General features: G+C 48.0%; 1 protein-coding gene across 4 annotated transcripts; it reads left to right on the plus strand.

The window, feature by feature from the left end:
- Positions 1-1,854: 1,854 nt before the first annotated feature.
- On the plus strand, positions 1,855-9,978 carry AMHR2 (anti-Mullerian hormone receptor type 2). Of its 4 annotated transcripts, XM_042992394.1 has the most exons (11): positions 1,855-3,401; positions 3,697-3,879; positions 4,136-4,327; positions 4,594-4,668; positions 4,855-4,979; positions 5,094-5,324; positions 6,909-7,023; positions 7,166-7,338; positions 7,542-7,689; positions 7,861-7,997; positions 8,884-9,978. In XM_042992394.1, the coding sequence occupies exons 1-11, from the start codon at positions 3,329-3,331 to the stop codon at positions 9,091-9,093; spliced, it is 1,662 nt and encodes a 553-aa protein (XP_042848328.1). In that variant the 5' UTR covers positions 1,855-3,328; the 3' UTR covers positions 9,094-9,978. The 4 variants fall into 4 exon arrangements, with proteins under 4 accessions (XP_042848328.1, XP_007081442.1, XP_042848329.1 ...); XM_007081380.3 differs by having other exon boundaries at positions 1,855-3,879; XM_042992395.1 differs by lacking the exon at positions 3,697-3,879.
- Positions 9,979-15,405: the final 5,427 nt, after the last annotated feature.

Below are 15,405 nucleotides of genomic sequence, written 5' to 3' on the forward strand. Positions count from 1 at the left end.
GCCTTTCTGACTCTCTGTCTCCTTCATAGCTACTTCTGTCCCTTAAGTGTTGGGGTCCCTGTCGTGTGTCCTTTCCCTTACTCTGCCTTTCACCCCCTTAAACAAGTTGTATCCACTCTTCAGCTATCCCAAATTTTAAGCCCAACCTTTTCTCTCAACCTGGCAGACTGCTTACAGGACATTTTCATCTGGATGTCCCACAGATAACTCAAAATGAACATGTAAGACGGGGAAATAATCCTTTATATTCCCCATCCCACTTAACAGTGTTACTACCCCTTGATCATTTATACTTGAAACCTCAGAATCATCTTTCAATTCTCTTTCAAATACCAACATTCATTTGATTACCAATCCTGTCAATATTATCAATACAGTGTATCTCAACTTTTTCTCTTTTTATTTCCACTGTTCTAGTATTCATCTTGGCTAGTGCTCAGGTCTCATAACTGATCTCCCTGCTTCTAGTCTCCCCGAGCCAATCATCCATCTTCCGCACTGCCACCAAATCCCTCCCTAAAATTTTTTGCTTTTAGGAGAAGTCTAGTCTCCTTGATAGAAACTTGAAAACCTTTCCAATCTAGGGTGCTTTTCTTCTTCATATCTCATACCCCTTTCTCCTGCTTACTCTCCCTGCCCCCAACACACACCCTCTAGGTACTTTTCTTCCCTTGTCTGCCCTGGACAGAATTAGCCTATTTGATCTTTCTCCTTATATAACTCCTTGCCCATACCCCTAGTCTGACACGTAATTTTCTGGTTGCTTGTTGATGTATCTTCTTGCCTTTCTAGACTCTGAGATCCTGGAGGGCAGGAATCACACATCTCTTTGTAGACCCAGCACCTAGTGAAATTCCTTTTTAAGACTGAGACCTAAGGGCGCCTGGCTGGTTCAGTTGGAAGAGCATGAGACTCTTGATGTCAGGGTCGTGAGTTTGAGCCCCACCTTGGATGTAGGGATTACTTCAATTAAAAAAACAACACAACAGAATAGATATTTCTGAGTTAAATGAATAAACAACTCACTTTAATCCTGTAGACATGGGGGTCACAGGTAACTTACTGGGCCACTGCAGACTTGAATCAGGATCCTGATGAAGATCTTTGTGTATGTGGAATCCAGGGAGACTTTATTTCTATACTGAGGTTCTTTCTCAGGACCTTCCTAATCCCTCAGCTCTCAGATTCTTACCCCTTCTATCACCACCTCACCTCATAAACCTGGCTGGAATGTTTCTGTCTTTGAAAAGGAGTAGGTTATCCAAGGCTTTGGGTGAGGAGACTGCCTTCCTGCCTGATCCTTGCCTTGTTCCCCTCTGGAGGAGGTAGTCTCCTGAGACACTCCAGACACAAGAAGTTATTTGATCTTCAACTCCTGCCTGCCCACCTCCCCACTCCCACCCCCAGACTTATCTGATCTGGGAGCTGGTGAAGGAAGATCGCTGTAACTAAGTACAACATTCCATCTCACTGGCAGGGCCCTGCAGACTCCCAGAAGGTCGGAGGGAGGGATGGGCAGCTGTCTATCTGCCTCTGGCCCTTGTCATTCCTCCAGTTGCTCTTTCACAACTACTGGAACTTTTACTCTTTCCTTCCTTCATGCAGGGTCCCCAGGAGAAAGGCTCCAGAATCAAAGAGTTGGGGCACCTGGGTGGCTCAGTCGGGTAAGGCGTCCGACTTCAGCTCAGGTCATGATCTCACGGTTTGTGAGTTTGAGCCCCACATCGGGCTCTCTGCTGTCAGTGCAGGGCCCGCTTTGGATCCTCTGCCTCCCTCTCTCTCTGCTACTCCCCTGCTTGTTCTCATTCTCTTTCTCTCTCTCTCTCTCTCTCTCTCTCTCTCTCTCTCTGTCACTCTCAAAAATAAAACATTAATAAATATATTTAAAAAAAAAAAAAAAAGAGTTACAGCCTCATTCCTGGTCTAAGCCAGACCATTGCCAGAAAGGGTTTCTAGGCAGCCACCAGGGGGACAGAGGCTAGGAAAACAGGGAACTGGTCCCCTCTGACTCTAATTCTCATGGGAGCCAACTGCTCACAGATGTGGAAATGATTACCTATTACTGTAATGTCTTACTCTGGGGAAGAGTCTGGTGGAGCTGGACTCCTGTCTCCTATTGCACCACAAACCATAGACTTCTTCCATCTCCATGCTGACGTTCCCACTGTATACCCTGTGCTCTCCCTTCACGTTTTACAGTCTCTGCCGTTTAGTAGATACAGGTGATACTAGTCCTCATAGGAGGCTGGCCCTTTTTGCCCCCAGGAAGCATCCTGAGTTTCTCCTATGTCTGCTGACCTCTGGTGGCGATAGTTTGAACTGGACCCTCCTTGTCTAGTTAGTGCCTGCTGGCAGGTAATGAATGGTGTACATTTTCTCAGCCATCCAAATTCAAATATTCAAACACTGTATCAAATGGAAATATTTTTTACTGCTGAATTTTTTGTTTTCAGGCCTCATGACATAATGTAAAGAACAGAGCCTGGGCTTTGGAATCAGACTTACCTAGGTTCAGATCCTAGCTCTGTTTCCTAGCAGAGTGACCTTGGTCAAGTTACCTAAGCTTACCTTTCTTACCTGTAAAGTGAAAATAATAATAAATAGCTCAATGGGAAAATGAGATGATTGTAAAATGCATAGCCCTAGCTGTGCCATAGCACATAGGTGCTCAATAAAAGTTTGTTACCTTCTCAATAATAGTGATTTTGTTCAGTGTATGACTCCATATGATTTTAAAATTTTTGGTAACATAAAATTTACCATTATTCCCATTTTTCAATGTGACTTTTTTAAACTCTGAGAAGTTTTATATAACTGCTTTCTGATTCTTGAGTTTGGAAACTGAGGTCAACTTTAGTATGGTCTGTGAAGCCTGCCTCTGCCCAAAGAGCTACAGATCCGAGCCCTGAAAATAAGGGTTAGAGAGATCTTGGGCACAGCCAAATGGTTCAGTTGACCTCACTCTGGTTTCCAGCCTAAGAAGGACTGACAGGATCCAGCACTTTCTTCCAGGGTCAGCAAAGGGCAGAGGTCTGAAGTCAGGCATCACAGGGTTCTCAGCTGGGCCTCCAAGACCCCCTCCTCCCACTTTGCAGAGAAAAGAGGAGGTGGCTGCAGAGAAGAGGATATGTGATTGCTTCTCTGCTCCTCCCTCTCCCTGCTTTTCCCTACACCCATCCTCTCCCCCACAGCAGCCATCTCCCCCGCAGCAACTGGAAAGAGGGAGGGGGGCGGAGTTGGGGATTGAGGGATCAGAAGACCCACAGCGTCCTGTATCTGAACGAAGCTCTTGCCGGGGGCAGCTGTGCTGGTTCATGCTCCCCTCTCCATGCTGCTTGCCTCCTCCAGCATGATGCTGGGGACTCTGGGCCTTTGGGTACTCCTCCCCATAGCTGTGCAAGGTAAGTGTCTACAGGGTGGGGCAGGGCCTTTCCAATCGCCCATTGAGGGAAAGCGGGACTTGAAGCAGCAGCCATCCCTTTGGAAGAATCAGTGGGGTGGGTGAGTGAGGGCAAAAGGTACGTGTCCCCATGGTGGGGTCAGGTTCCAGGCCTCTGCTGACCCTGTTTCCTCCTGTGGCTTTACCATGCTGGCCCTGGGATATGAAACATGTTCTGTCCCTCCTTTTGGCTGCTGCTTTTGCCCCTGCGTTCACTCCCATCTTGAACCCTCCCCTCTCCCCACCCTGGGCCACAGCACCCCCAAGCAGGCGGACCTGTGTGTTCTTTGAGGCCCCTGGAGTGCGGGGAAGCACAAAGACACTGGGGAAGCTGCTAGATGCAGGACCAGGGCCCCCCAGGGTTATCCGCTGCCTCTACAGCCGCTGCTGTTTTGGGATCTGGAACCTGACCCAACACCAGGCACAGGTGGAGATGCAAGGTGAATGGCAAAGTATATAGCAGGTGATAGCTATGGTGGGAGACAGGTACATCCTGGGGTGGGGGTTATAGCAGTGGGAGAGAAGGAGAAATGGAATGTGTGGAGGGAAAGAAAAGCCCATATGAGATGGAGGGGATGTCTTTGATAGAGGACGGGGTTACCCTCTCTGTTCCTAGACTCCCATTATGCTCGCTCGCCCTCTCTCTCTCTCTCTCTCTTTCTCCCTTTCTCCCCTCTTGTAATTCCACCCCATCAGGATGCCGAGACAGTGATGAGCCAGACTGTGAGGCCCCCCACTGTGAGCTGAGCCCCCGAGCCCACCCTGGCCCCAGGTCCACTCTCTTCACCTGCTCCTGTGGCACTGACTTCTGCAATGCCAATTATAGCCATCTGCCTCCTCCAGGGAGCCCTGGGACTCCTGGCTCCCAAGGTCCCCAAGCTGTCCCAGGTAGCCCCTCAGGGTGCTGCGGCCTGGTGGGGGCTGGGGCCCAGGTTAGGATGAGTGGTAGAACCAGGGCCAGTTCTCACCCTACCCCCATCCTAAGTTTTCCTCCTCCTGGCCTTGAGAAGTTGGTTGCCCTGGTGACTGGGAGATAAGGGGCTTGTGACCAAGGTGGGGGTGGATCCAGAAGCAAGTTCTCTGAGGAGGGTGAGAGGAACGGAGCAGATTTGGGACAGGGCTCATCTAGGCTGCATTCTTGCCTTAATGTCCAGGCGAGTCCATCTGGATGGTGCTGGTGCTGCTGGGGCTATTCCTCCTCCTGCTGCTGCTGGGCAGCATCATCTTGGGTACTAATCTACCCCATTCCTCCCTTGTGACCCCAAGTCACTGCCCCAAAGCTCTGACCCCTCTCCACGTTTCCCTGACCCCATGGTTCTGAGATCTCTACACCCTGAGCCCATTACCTCCCACAAAACCCCCTTCCCAGTCTCCATGACTGTGCACCCTGACACAAGGGCTTTTTTCTGCCCCAGCCCTGCTACAGCGAAAGGCCTGCAGAGTCCAAGGTGGCCCAGAGCCAGAGCCAGAGCCAGAGCCAGGCTCAGGCAGGGACTGGAGTGCTGAGCTGCCCGAGCTGCCCGAGCTGTGTTTCTCCCAGGTGCCCGGGGAGGGGTGGGGGAGGGTCCTCCAGTCACCCCCAGAAGGTGGTCTGGGGAGGAAGCCTGGCCCTGACGCTAGCTGAGGCCCACCCCCGGCACCGTGTCCCCACCAGGTAATCTGGGAAGGAGGTCACACAGTGGTGTGGGCTGGGCAGCTGCAAGGCAAGCTGGTAGCCATCAAGGCCTTCTCCCTGAGGGCCGTGGCCCAGTTCCAAGCTGAGAGAGCACTATACGAACTGCCAAGCCTACAGCACGACCACATTGTCCGCTTTATCACCGCCAGCAGAGGGGGCCCTGGGCCCTTGCCCTGTGGGCCCCTGCTGGTACTGGAGCTGCACCCAAAGGTGAGGACCGAGGGACATCTCTATGTGTTTGCATGTGTGTGTATGTGGGTGCATGGCTGGATGGCAGCGGGGCCCTGCTTGTGCTTATTCTTCTTCAGACTTCTTCTTCTCCACATTAAAAATGGTTTTTTGGTTTTTTCTTGGTTTTTTATTACACAAGCAATACTGCTAATGTTTTTAACTCATAAAATACAAAGAAGAGGAGATTTCAAAACGATCATATTCCCATCCTTAAAGAAAACCATTGTTAAAGAAATATCTCAAGGCACGGCCCTCCAAACTCATTTATATATTCATTCAACCAATATGTATGAATTATATGTCACACCTCCTGTGCTAAGAAAGACATCTTAGTCCCTGCCTTTGTAGACTTTATTTTATTTTATTATGTTTTAAGCTGTTTAAATGTGTATTTATTTATATTGAGAGAAAGAGAGAGCATGAGCAGGGGAGGAACAGAGAGAGAGGGAGAGAGTGAGAATCCCAATCATCCTCTGGTACCATCAGCCCGGAACCAATGTGGGGCTCGAACTCATGAACCATGAGACCATGGCCTGAGCTGAGGTCAGGGGCTTAACTGACTGAGCCACCCAGGTGCCCCTGCCTTTGTAGATTTTATAGAGTAGTGGGGGAGACAGGGTGGGTCAGGTAAACACAAAACTGAGTTTTGTCAAGCGCGTTAAGTGCTGAGAGAGGGGGTACTGTGAGAGAAGAAGAGATGTGACTCGAGGGGAGGGTCACGGACGGGAAAGAGGAAGAGGAAGAGGCAGGCAAGGATCAGACCCGGCCTGGCCCTGTGGGCCTGCTAAGGACTTGGGACTTTATTAGCACCTGCAGTCCTCGATCTCTGACATCTTGAATTCTGGGAAGTCCCCTCTTTGTGCCTTAATGCCCAGCTCAAAAATCTCTGCTTTCTTGGTTTTGTTTGTTTGTTTGACTTCCCTGGCACACTGATGGCACTTGGTAATGTTTGTTGAATGAGGGATGCTGTGACTCCTTTGCCTCCCAATTTCCACCTGCCCCCCACCTGCTGCTCTTCTGCCCAACAGCTGTCCCCATCGGCTGGCTATCCTATACAGGCCTGACACTTCAGGCCAGGAGGCTCACAAAAGGTACCAGTACCTAGTTTGCCTTGCCTCTTCTGTTTCTGTTTTTGTCTCAAGTCCCCAGGCAGTAGAAGGTGGTTACTAGTGAGCGACGCTAGAGTCAGACCGCTTGGGTTCAAGCTCTGGTTGTCTCTCACCAGGTGACTTCCAGCAAGTTTACCTAGCTCTCTTTCAAGCTCCTCATTGGTGAAACGTGAATCACAGGAGCACACACCTCCTAGGGTTGTTGTGAGGATTACGGGAGGGCTGGCACATCGTAAGAGCTCAGACATTTGAAGTAGGGTTACTGTTTTTCCCGTCAATCTGACTGATGTACATTCTCACTCCTCCACCGCCTCTTGTCTCAGCCTGGATGGATCAGTGTGTCAGTCTGCTAGGGGAGGCAGGGGGATGTCTGTCAATTGATCTCTGCTCCCTGGGGTAGATCAGCCACCTCCAGCTTATCATGTGTCTTCCTCTTCTCTCTGCTTCTCCCTAGGGATCCCTGTGCCACTACTTGACCCAGCACACCAGTGACTGGGGAAGTTCCATGCGGATGGCGCTGTCCCTGGCGCGGGGCCTGGCATTTCTCCATGAGGAGCGCTGGCAGGATGGTGGGTGAGCTGGGAGTAGGAAGCCATGGGAATCAGGAGCCACACTGCTGTTTCTGATTCTCCCTTAGCTAGAGATGGGAAGAACTAGGGTCAAGAGAAAGGAAGAAGATCCATACCCCTTCAACCTTGGCTTCTACCACAGGCCAATACAAACCAGGTATCGCCCACCGAGATCTGAGCAGCCAGAATGTGCTCATTCGGGAGGATGGGTCGTGTGCCATTGGAGACCTGGGCCTTGCCTTGGTGCTCCCTGGCCTCACCCAGCCTCCCACCTGGGCCCCAACTCAACCCCGAGGCCCAGCTGCCATCATGGAGGTGAGTACTCTGGATAAGGGTGAGGCCCAGAGATGATGGCAGTGTTCCTGATGAAGATGTGGCCTTTGCTGTGGCAGCAGTGGGGCAGTACCTGTAGAGTTTGGGACTTTGCTGAGTCTAGTTGGGGGGATGTCGCGCGTACCAGTGTTGCAGCGAGGCTTGCCAGTGAGATGATTCTTGGCCCTCCATGCCTTTCCCTCTAGGCTGGCACCCAGAGGTACATGGCACCAGAGCTCTTGGACAAGACTCTGGACCTACAAGACTGGGGCACGGCCCTCCGGCAAGCCGATGTTTACTCTCTGGCTCTGCTCCTATGGGAGATCTTGAGCCGCTGCCCAGATTTGTGGCCTGGTAAGGATGAGTGTGACAGTGCCCCCTCTCCCCTCCTCTCCATGTCTCACTTGCCCATTCTAGATCCATTTGCCTCCTGACGCAGGAAGCTCTGCCCTTCTCCCTCTCGGCCTTTCCACAAGGAGACACCCTAGGGCTAGCTGACACCTAGCCCCCTGTGCCTTTCCCCAGACAGCAGACCACCACCCTTCCAACTGGCCTATGAGGCAGAACTGGGCAGCACCCCTACCACCTGTGAGCTGTGGACCTTGGCTGTGGAGGAGAGAAGGCGCCCCTACATCCCATCCACCTGGCACTGCTTCACCACAGTAAGAGGCCACCTGCTGGTGGGCTGGGGACATGGAGGGTGTGGGCCTGGGCTTCAAGGACTTGACTACCAGGACCAGCCCATCTGCTCCTGTCTCCTCTCATCTGCCACCACTCCTGGCTCATGTTCAGCTGGAGCTGAGCAAACTTGCCCTGTACCTCAGCTCATCCTCTTCTACCATAAGTCTCACACAGCCATTCCTGAGACAGGCACCTTCCTCTTGCTCAGACTTGCTTGGTCTGTCTCTCTTGTCTCCACCATCCGTAAGCCCTGTGTCCCAGTCCCCTCTTCCAGGAAGCCTACCTTGGCCTTGCTTCTGTCCTGAGCTCTGCTCCCCAAATGGCTCCACTCCTGGTACCCAGGAGCCCAACACTCCATCCAAAAATTCCTCGCCCTGTCCTACACATCTGGGTTTCTACCATGACCCAATAAAAGCCAGCCCTGGGTATAAAGGGTTAAAATAGTGGCCAAATGGTGAAATTGCAGGGTCTGTATAAATAGTTTCCTAACAGGAAGCCCCTTTCCCTGCTACCTGGCCTGAAATTTCCACTGCACAAGTATCTGTTGGGTTAAGCAGTGTTTGCCTAAGACCCTGGTTGCCTGAAAGGAAGGAGAGTAATTTCCCATCAGTGTGTTAAGTCATTAACCTGAATTAGCTTCTCAGAGGAAAAGGTGGTCCCTCTGGAAGGCACCCAAAGAACCTGTCTCATAGGAAGCAAGATGCTGAGGGCTGGGTCTCATTTGGGGCCGGGAGAGGGAGGCTCCAGGGAGGGTCAGAAGAGGAGTGTTGAGAACAGGGTAGCGGTGGGCACCTTTCAACTCTGGGGCTGGTCAGGGGGCCACTCAGGATCCCGGGATTAAACTTGCCTCCCGGTCCTTCTTGCCAGGACCCTGGTGGCCTGAGAGAGCTGCTAGAGGACTGTTGGGACGCAGACCCAGAAGCACGGCTGACAGCTGAGTGTGTACAGCAGCGCCTGGCTGCCCTGGCCCGTCCTCAGGAGGCCCGCTCCTTCCCAGAGAGCTGTACCCACGACTGCCCACCTCTCTGCCCAGAAGACTGCCTCTCACCTCCTCCCCACTGCCATTCTCCCTTGTAGGCCTCCACTGAATGTCTGCTGCTTCAGCATTCAGCAAGGCCCTGGTGCCAGGAGTCCTCCTGTACCATCTCTCACCTGTAAATATGCAGTTTATGTATAACCTATGTACATGCAAACATAAATACGGTGATCAGATACCTGTCTGCTCTGCCTCACCACTGCCTTTCCTACTTGCTGAATGCTTGGATCCTTCTGTGGCCATCTAGTACACTGCAGTCCCAATGAGTGACTAGGGGTGGGTGTGCACAGGAAGGAGACGAAGTCAGCATTATCTCCATGTCCTGGGGCCTTCCTTCATGTGATCCTGGGGCTCCTCCTGTCTGTTGTCTTTTCTTTCTCTTCCCCAAGCCTTTATTTGGTGCGATCGCATGGCAGAGCACTGGGGAAAAAGGGGTGGATGTGATGAAACCAAATTGCTGCTCTGAAGGTGCTCAGAGAGGCACAGCTCACTTTGTGGGGCCTGCACAGGGTCCTGGGGGTGTCCTCTCCTGAGGCTTGAGTGGGAAGACCTCACAGGGCACGGGAAGCTTGGGTTTTGAATGAGTGGTTTTCCAGGAGTGGTGAGGGCAGTAGGTGTCGTGTCATGTGGTGCAGTAAGAAACCACAAGGAACCTGGGAAGCAAAAGCGCAGGGTGTGTTGTGGAGAGAGAGAGGGGAAGTTATGTGGAGATTGTAGGCAAGGCCTTGTGAGCTCTGCTGAGATGTTCTTCCTTCATTTCTTGTGCGTGTGTGTGTATGTGTGTGTGTATGTGTGATTTCTAGTGGCTTTTCTTTCCCACCCCAGACCCCATTCACACAGGGTGCCCTTCAGGGACATGTTACAATGGGTGCCTGGTTTATAGCACTAGTTCATTTTTTTTATTTTTTTAATGTTTATTCATTTCCTGAGAGAGAGAGAGAGAGAGAGAGAGAGAGAGTGCGAGCAGGGGAGGGACAGAGAGAGAGGGAGACACAGAATCCGAAGCAGGCTCCAGGCTCTGAGCTGCCAGCACAGAGCCTGATGCGGGGCTCAAACATATGAACCATGAGATCATGACCTGATCTTCTTTTTTTTTTTTTTTAAACTTTATTTAAGTAAGCTCTATACTCAGTGTGGGGAACTCATGACCTCAAGATCAAGAGTTCCATGCTCCTTCAACTAAGCCAGCCAGGAGCCCCCCCTAGTTTAGTTTCTAACTACCTGAGTGCACTTGGGCAAGTTATTTTCTCTTTCTAGGCCTCAAGTTTCTCACTTGCCAAATCAGGGGGTTGGAGGCCTTCTGGTCTAACTCCAGTAGACGATTGGGACGGCTCTGACTTCACTACAACAGGATTGATTCTTGCTCAGTGACTGAGCCCTATGTCTTTGAGCAAGTTACTTAACCCTAGAATCTGTTTTATCATGTGTAAAGTATGGATAAAAATGCCCACCCTGATTGCAGAGTTGATTCAGGGTAAAAAAGAAGAGGTGACAGGTCCTGTGCAGCACCTGACCTCAGTGGACACTCTATAAATGGGAACAGTTGTGACTGAACATTGAGATGATCTCTCGTCCCTTTCTAGCTTGGGTGTTCTAGAGTTCCAGGATTTAGCCTGTGCAGAGCCTATCCACTTTCAAGCCCTGAGACTTCACTTTCCTTCAGAACTCTAATTCTCTGCAAGACATCATCGTGTGAACAGGCAGCCACCACCTGAAACCAAACACATCAAAATCCAAGATCCTGCTTCCCCCTCACCAGCTGGGCTGCCCTACCCTCTTCCCTGGCTCTCAAGAGCACCCCGTTTCTCTCTCCATCTCTCTCTCTCTCTTTTTTTAGTAATCTCTACACCCAATGTGGGGCTCAAACTTACGATCCTGAGATGAAGAGTCACATACTCTTTAAATTTTTTTTTTTTTTTTTTTTTTTTTTTTTTTTTTTTTAGAGAGAACAAACAAGGGAGAGGAGCAGAAGGAGACAGAGAATCTTAAGCAGGCTTGACTGACTTGGTTTTGGTTCAGGTTGTGATCTCGAGATTCATGGAATCAAGCCCCCTGTCAGGCTCTGTACTGCGAGTACAGAGCTTGCTTTGGATTATCTCCCCCTCTCTCTACACGTCTCATTCTCTCTCTCTCCCTCTCTCTCAAAATAAATAAATAAACTTTAAAAAATCTTAAATGAAAACTAGAACCAAAAACAAACAAACAAACAAACAAACAAACAAAAGAAAGCCTAAAAAACTGTCACAACGAAGAGGAGCCTAAGGAGACATGACGACTAAATAAAATGTGATATCCTGGGTAAGATTCCAGAATAGGAAAAGGACACCAGGTGAGAACTAAATAAATCTGGATAAAGTATGGTTTAGTTAGTAATCATGAATCTGTACTGGATCATTACATTAAGGTAACAAACATACCATAATAATATAAGGTGTTAATAATAGGGGGCTGGGGGTGGGGGATGTGAAAACTCTGATTGCCTTCTCATTCTGTAAATCTAAAACCGCTCCCCGCAAAAGAAAGCTTATTAAACAAAAGTATGACCATCTCCAAAACTCAGAGCAGCCACAAATACAAAGAACAATGGCAGGGTTGTCGTAAGCATGACAATGCACACTTGCGGTATTTTTGAGTAGGTGTGTTGTAATATGTTGTATTGAAGGGATCACTAACATAAAACCCAGAAAACTTAAGATGATAATCTTGGCTCTCCTAGCTGTGAACTCTTAGAAACGTTTATTTGTTTAATTTTCTCAGCAAGGGGAGTGCATTATTCTCTAAGTCATTTACAATCCTATGATTCCCTACTTCTGTGATAAAATATTAGAGTCCCACTTGTGAAGATTACTTCGCCAAACCCAGTGTTTACCTCGTACGATACTGCTGATTAGTGACCCCATGCTCACAGAGATGCGTATTATGTCATGGAGATGCAATTTGGGGGGGAAAAATTGTATTCCTCACACCCAGTTCCCCCTATTATTAACATCTTACATTAGTATGGTATATTTGTTACCTTAATGATCCAATATAGCCTCGTGATTACGTGATTATTAACTAAACTCCATACTTTATAAGTACACTTTTTAGAGAGTTGAAAACATAAATCTCTGAACAGAGATGGGCTCATGGGAAGGAAGCTATGTGGCTGAAGACAGGGGCAGTGGTCGGTGAGAAGAAGACGGATTCGTCACTATCCAACTTTTTTTTTTTTTTTTACCTCTTGGATTTTGAACTATTTGCATGTTCTATTAAAATTAAGTGTTTACTTAAAAAGTTCATGCCAGAAAAAAAGGAAATATGCCAAAGTATTAATAGTAGCGATTCTGTTTAGGTAATGGGACCTCAAAAACAATTTTCTTTTTCTTTCTGCTTTTCTGTTTTCCAAATTTTCTTTAATTCTCATGAATTACTTATAGAATTTATTGAAAGCACGTAAACAAATTATCATCAGGAAACATTCCTTGAAAAGCTACATGTGACTTCACATCGTCTCCCTTTGGTACTTAGGAACACAACTTGTAGCATATTTTGTGCCTATTGTTATGTTGTTTGCTGAAATTATTTCATATGTGAGCATCACATTCTCACCTAGACTGTAACTGAGAGCATAGAGGGTGTGGAGGAACATAGTTTATACTCCTTCCGGTTCCTTTATAGCACTCAGTTCAGGACTCTGCATACGGCCTGGGGGACTGGATAGAGTCCCGAATTCCTGACCTGAATTTGTTACTAACAAGGGTGAAGCCTGCACTAAACCATTTCTGCTTTCCGAGCTTGTTTTTCCTCATCTGTGCAAGGAGGGTGTCGTTCACTTTTGATGTACTAAATTTCTTTTCAATAAATGCTTTTTGACCAACAGACCTAGTAGGAAAAAGATAAAGAGCCTATAGAGTAACACATATTGGGTTCTGGGATAAAGTTTTATGCCTTCGTCTACCTGCCATAGGCCTACCTGAAGTTCTTAGAAAGCAAGTGAAAGGTGTCTCATGCTGCTTGGCATTTCTGTAGTGCCTACCTCGGGTCTAGGGAAATATCTACAAAATCTTCTATATCTTCAACCTCTTCTCTGAATGTCCTTTTCACTTTCTCCCACCCATGAAAATGAACCTTGCTTTTCCCAGAGTGGTAGCTTTTTTCCTTTTGCATACTCTGGAGGATGGTAGATATTTTCCTTTCTGTCTGTGGTTGCCTCCAGATCATTTCTCCATCTTTCTCCTCCAAAAACCCAAGCATCTCTGAAATCCATGCCATCAGGGGCAGCTGGGTGGCTCAGTTGGTTAAGCACCCAACTTCAGCTCAGGTCATGATGTCACTGCTCATGAGTTTGAGGCCCGTCCCAGGCTCTGTGCTGTCAGCTCACAGCTCAGAGCCTGGAGCCTGCTTCAGATTCTGTCTCTGTCTCTCTGACCCTTCCCTGCTCATGCTCTGTGTCTCTCTGTCTCTCTAATATAAAAAATAAACATTAAAAAATTGATTTAAAAAAGTGAAATACATGCCATCAGACCACACCACTTGCTACTTCATCTGTTGTGATCATTTACAGACCTCCTGGTCACTCCTCTGTATTTGTTGAACATTTCAGCAACTGGCTCAAAGTCTCTTTTTATCACTACTTTTATCTTCATTATATACATTCTATACATCACTAGCAGATAAATCTATTTAATCTTTTCTTCTTTGACCTTTTCCTTCCAAGGAGATTTTCCTCCACCAAGAACTCTTTCAAGCATTCCACTTTCTGGATACCACCTTCTACCTATTCAGCTCACTCTAGAGAGCCTCCACTGAGACATACAATCCATTGACCTGCCACTTTGTCACTGTCCATCACATCCTTGTGTCTTTCCTTCCTTCTTCAGCTTATTTTCCATCATCTATCATCATAATCACTACCATGCAAGCACACTTAACTGCCTTGCCCTCTTTTCCCTTTCCCCTTACTTGTATTTTCTAGGCAAACCCTAGTCCAAGTTAAATCCAGTTCTATTCCACAGCTGTACCTAAGCATTGGAGTTTTACTGCAGGAAACCACCACCTGTGCTGAATGGTCTCACTTTATATTCTTGGCTCACAGACCTCAGGTGGGCCCTTCATGCTGCCCAGCAACCCTATGACAGTTCCCTAATCAATTCATTTGCCCACTTTCCGAGATGACTATTTCTAACCTTTTCCTCCTACCTCCCTGTCAACTGACAAGCTTGCTTTTTACTTCCGTGAAGAAAAAAAAAAAAAAAAGAAAAGGACAGCAATCAGCAAAGAATGTTTACATCTTCCCACCACTCCATCTACCAATGCATTTGCATTTGGACCTGTAGACTCTGATTTCCCTCCTATTACAATAATAACAGCCAATACATATATAGGGCTTACTGTATGTCCAGTGGTGTTCTAAATCTTTCATGTGTGTTAAGTCATCTAAACTTCTCTATATGCATTGGGCTCTGTGCTGACAGCTCAGAACCTGGAGCCTGCTTTGGATTCTGTGTCTCCCTCTCTCTCTGCCCCTCCCAGCTCTCCAGAAAGAGCTCTGTCTCTTTCTGTCTCTCAAAACTGAATAAATGTTTTTTTTTTTTTTAATTTTTTTTTTTTCAACGTTTTTTATTTATTTTTGGGACAGAGAGAGACAGAGCATGAACGGGGGAGGGGCAGAGAGAGAGGGAGACACAGAATCGGAAACAGGCTCCAGGCTCCGAGCCATCAGCCCAGAGCCTGACGCGGGGCTCGAACTCACGGACGGCGAGATCGTGACCTGGCTGAAGTCGGACGCTTAACCGACTGCGCCACCCAGGCGCCCCAAAACTGAATAAATGTTTTAAAAAAATTTTTTTAAAAACTACTAAACCTCACTATAAATTAAGTATTATTATGATCCTTTGTCTTATAGATGGGAAAACTGAGGCCTGGAGGTTTCTTTTTTTTTTATTAATTCTTTTTTTTTGTTTTTTGTTTTTGTTTTTTTTTTCTTGAGCAGCAGGCAAAGTTTATGAGAATATAAGATTAGAAAGGAAGAATAGTAGGAAACTCTCTTTACAGAGAAGGGACATTCGAAAGTGGATGCCCAATTTTTATTTATTTATTTATTTTCAGAGAGAGAGAGTGAGGAAGGGGCAGAGAGGAGGGAGAGAGAGAGAATTCCAAGCAGGCTCCACACTGTCAATGCAGAGCCTGACACGGGACTTGATCTCATGAAACTTGAGATCATGACCTGAGTTACATTCAGAATTGGACAGGTGTTGGGGAGAGGGCACCTGGGTGACTCAGTTGGTTAAGTGTCCGACTCTTGATTTCGGCTCAGATCATGATCTTACAGTTGCCGGGCCTGAGCCCCTGTCTCTTCGCTGACAGTGTGG

This window comes from Panthera tigris, chromosome B4 (genome assembly GCF_018350195.1).
Source record: "Panthera tigris isolate Pti1 chromosome B4, P.tigris_Pti1_mat1.1, whole genome shotgun sequence".
NCBI lineage: Eukaryota > Metazoa > Chordata > Mammalia > Carnivora > Felidae > Panthera > Panthera tigris.

Excerpts from the sequence above, each read along its gene's own strand:
- AMHR2 (XM_007081380.3), top strand. The coding sequence starts at position 3,531 with ATGGTGGGGTCAGGTTCCAGGCCTCTGCTGACCCTGTTTCCTCCTGTG. Across the intron at positions 4,669-4,854 it reads GCTGGGCAGCATCATCTTGG|CCCTGCTACAGCGAAAGGCC; the intron begins GTACTAATCTAC and ends TTTCTGCCCCAG. Across the intron at positions 7,024-7,165 it reads TGAGGAGCGCTGGCAGGATG|GCCAATACAAACCAGGTATC; the intron begins GTGGGTGAGCTG and ends CTTCTACCACAG.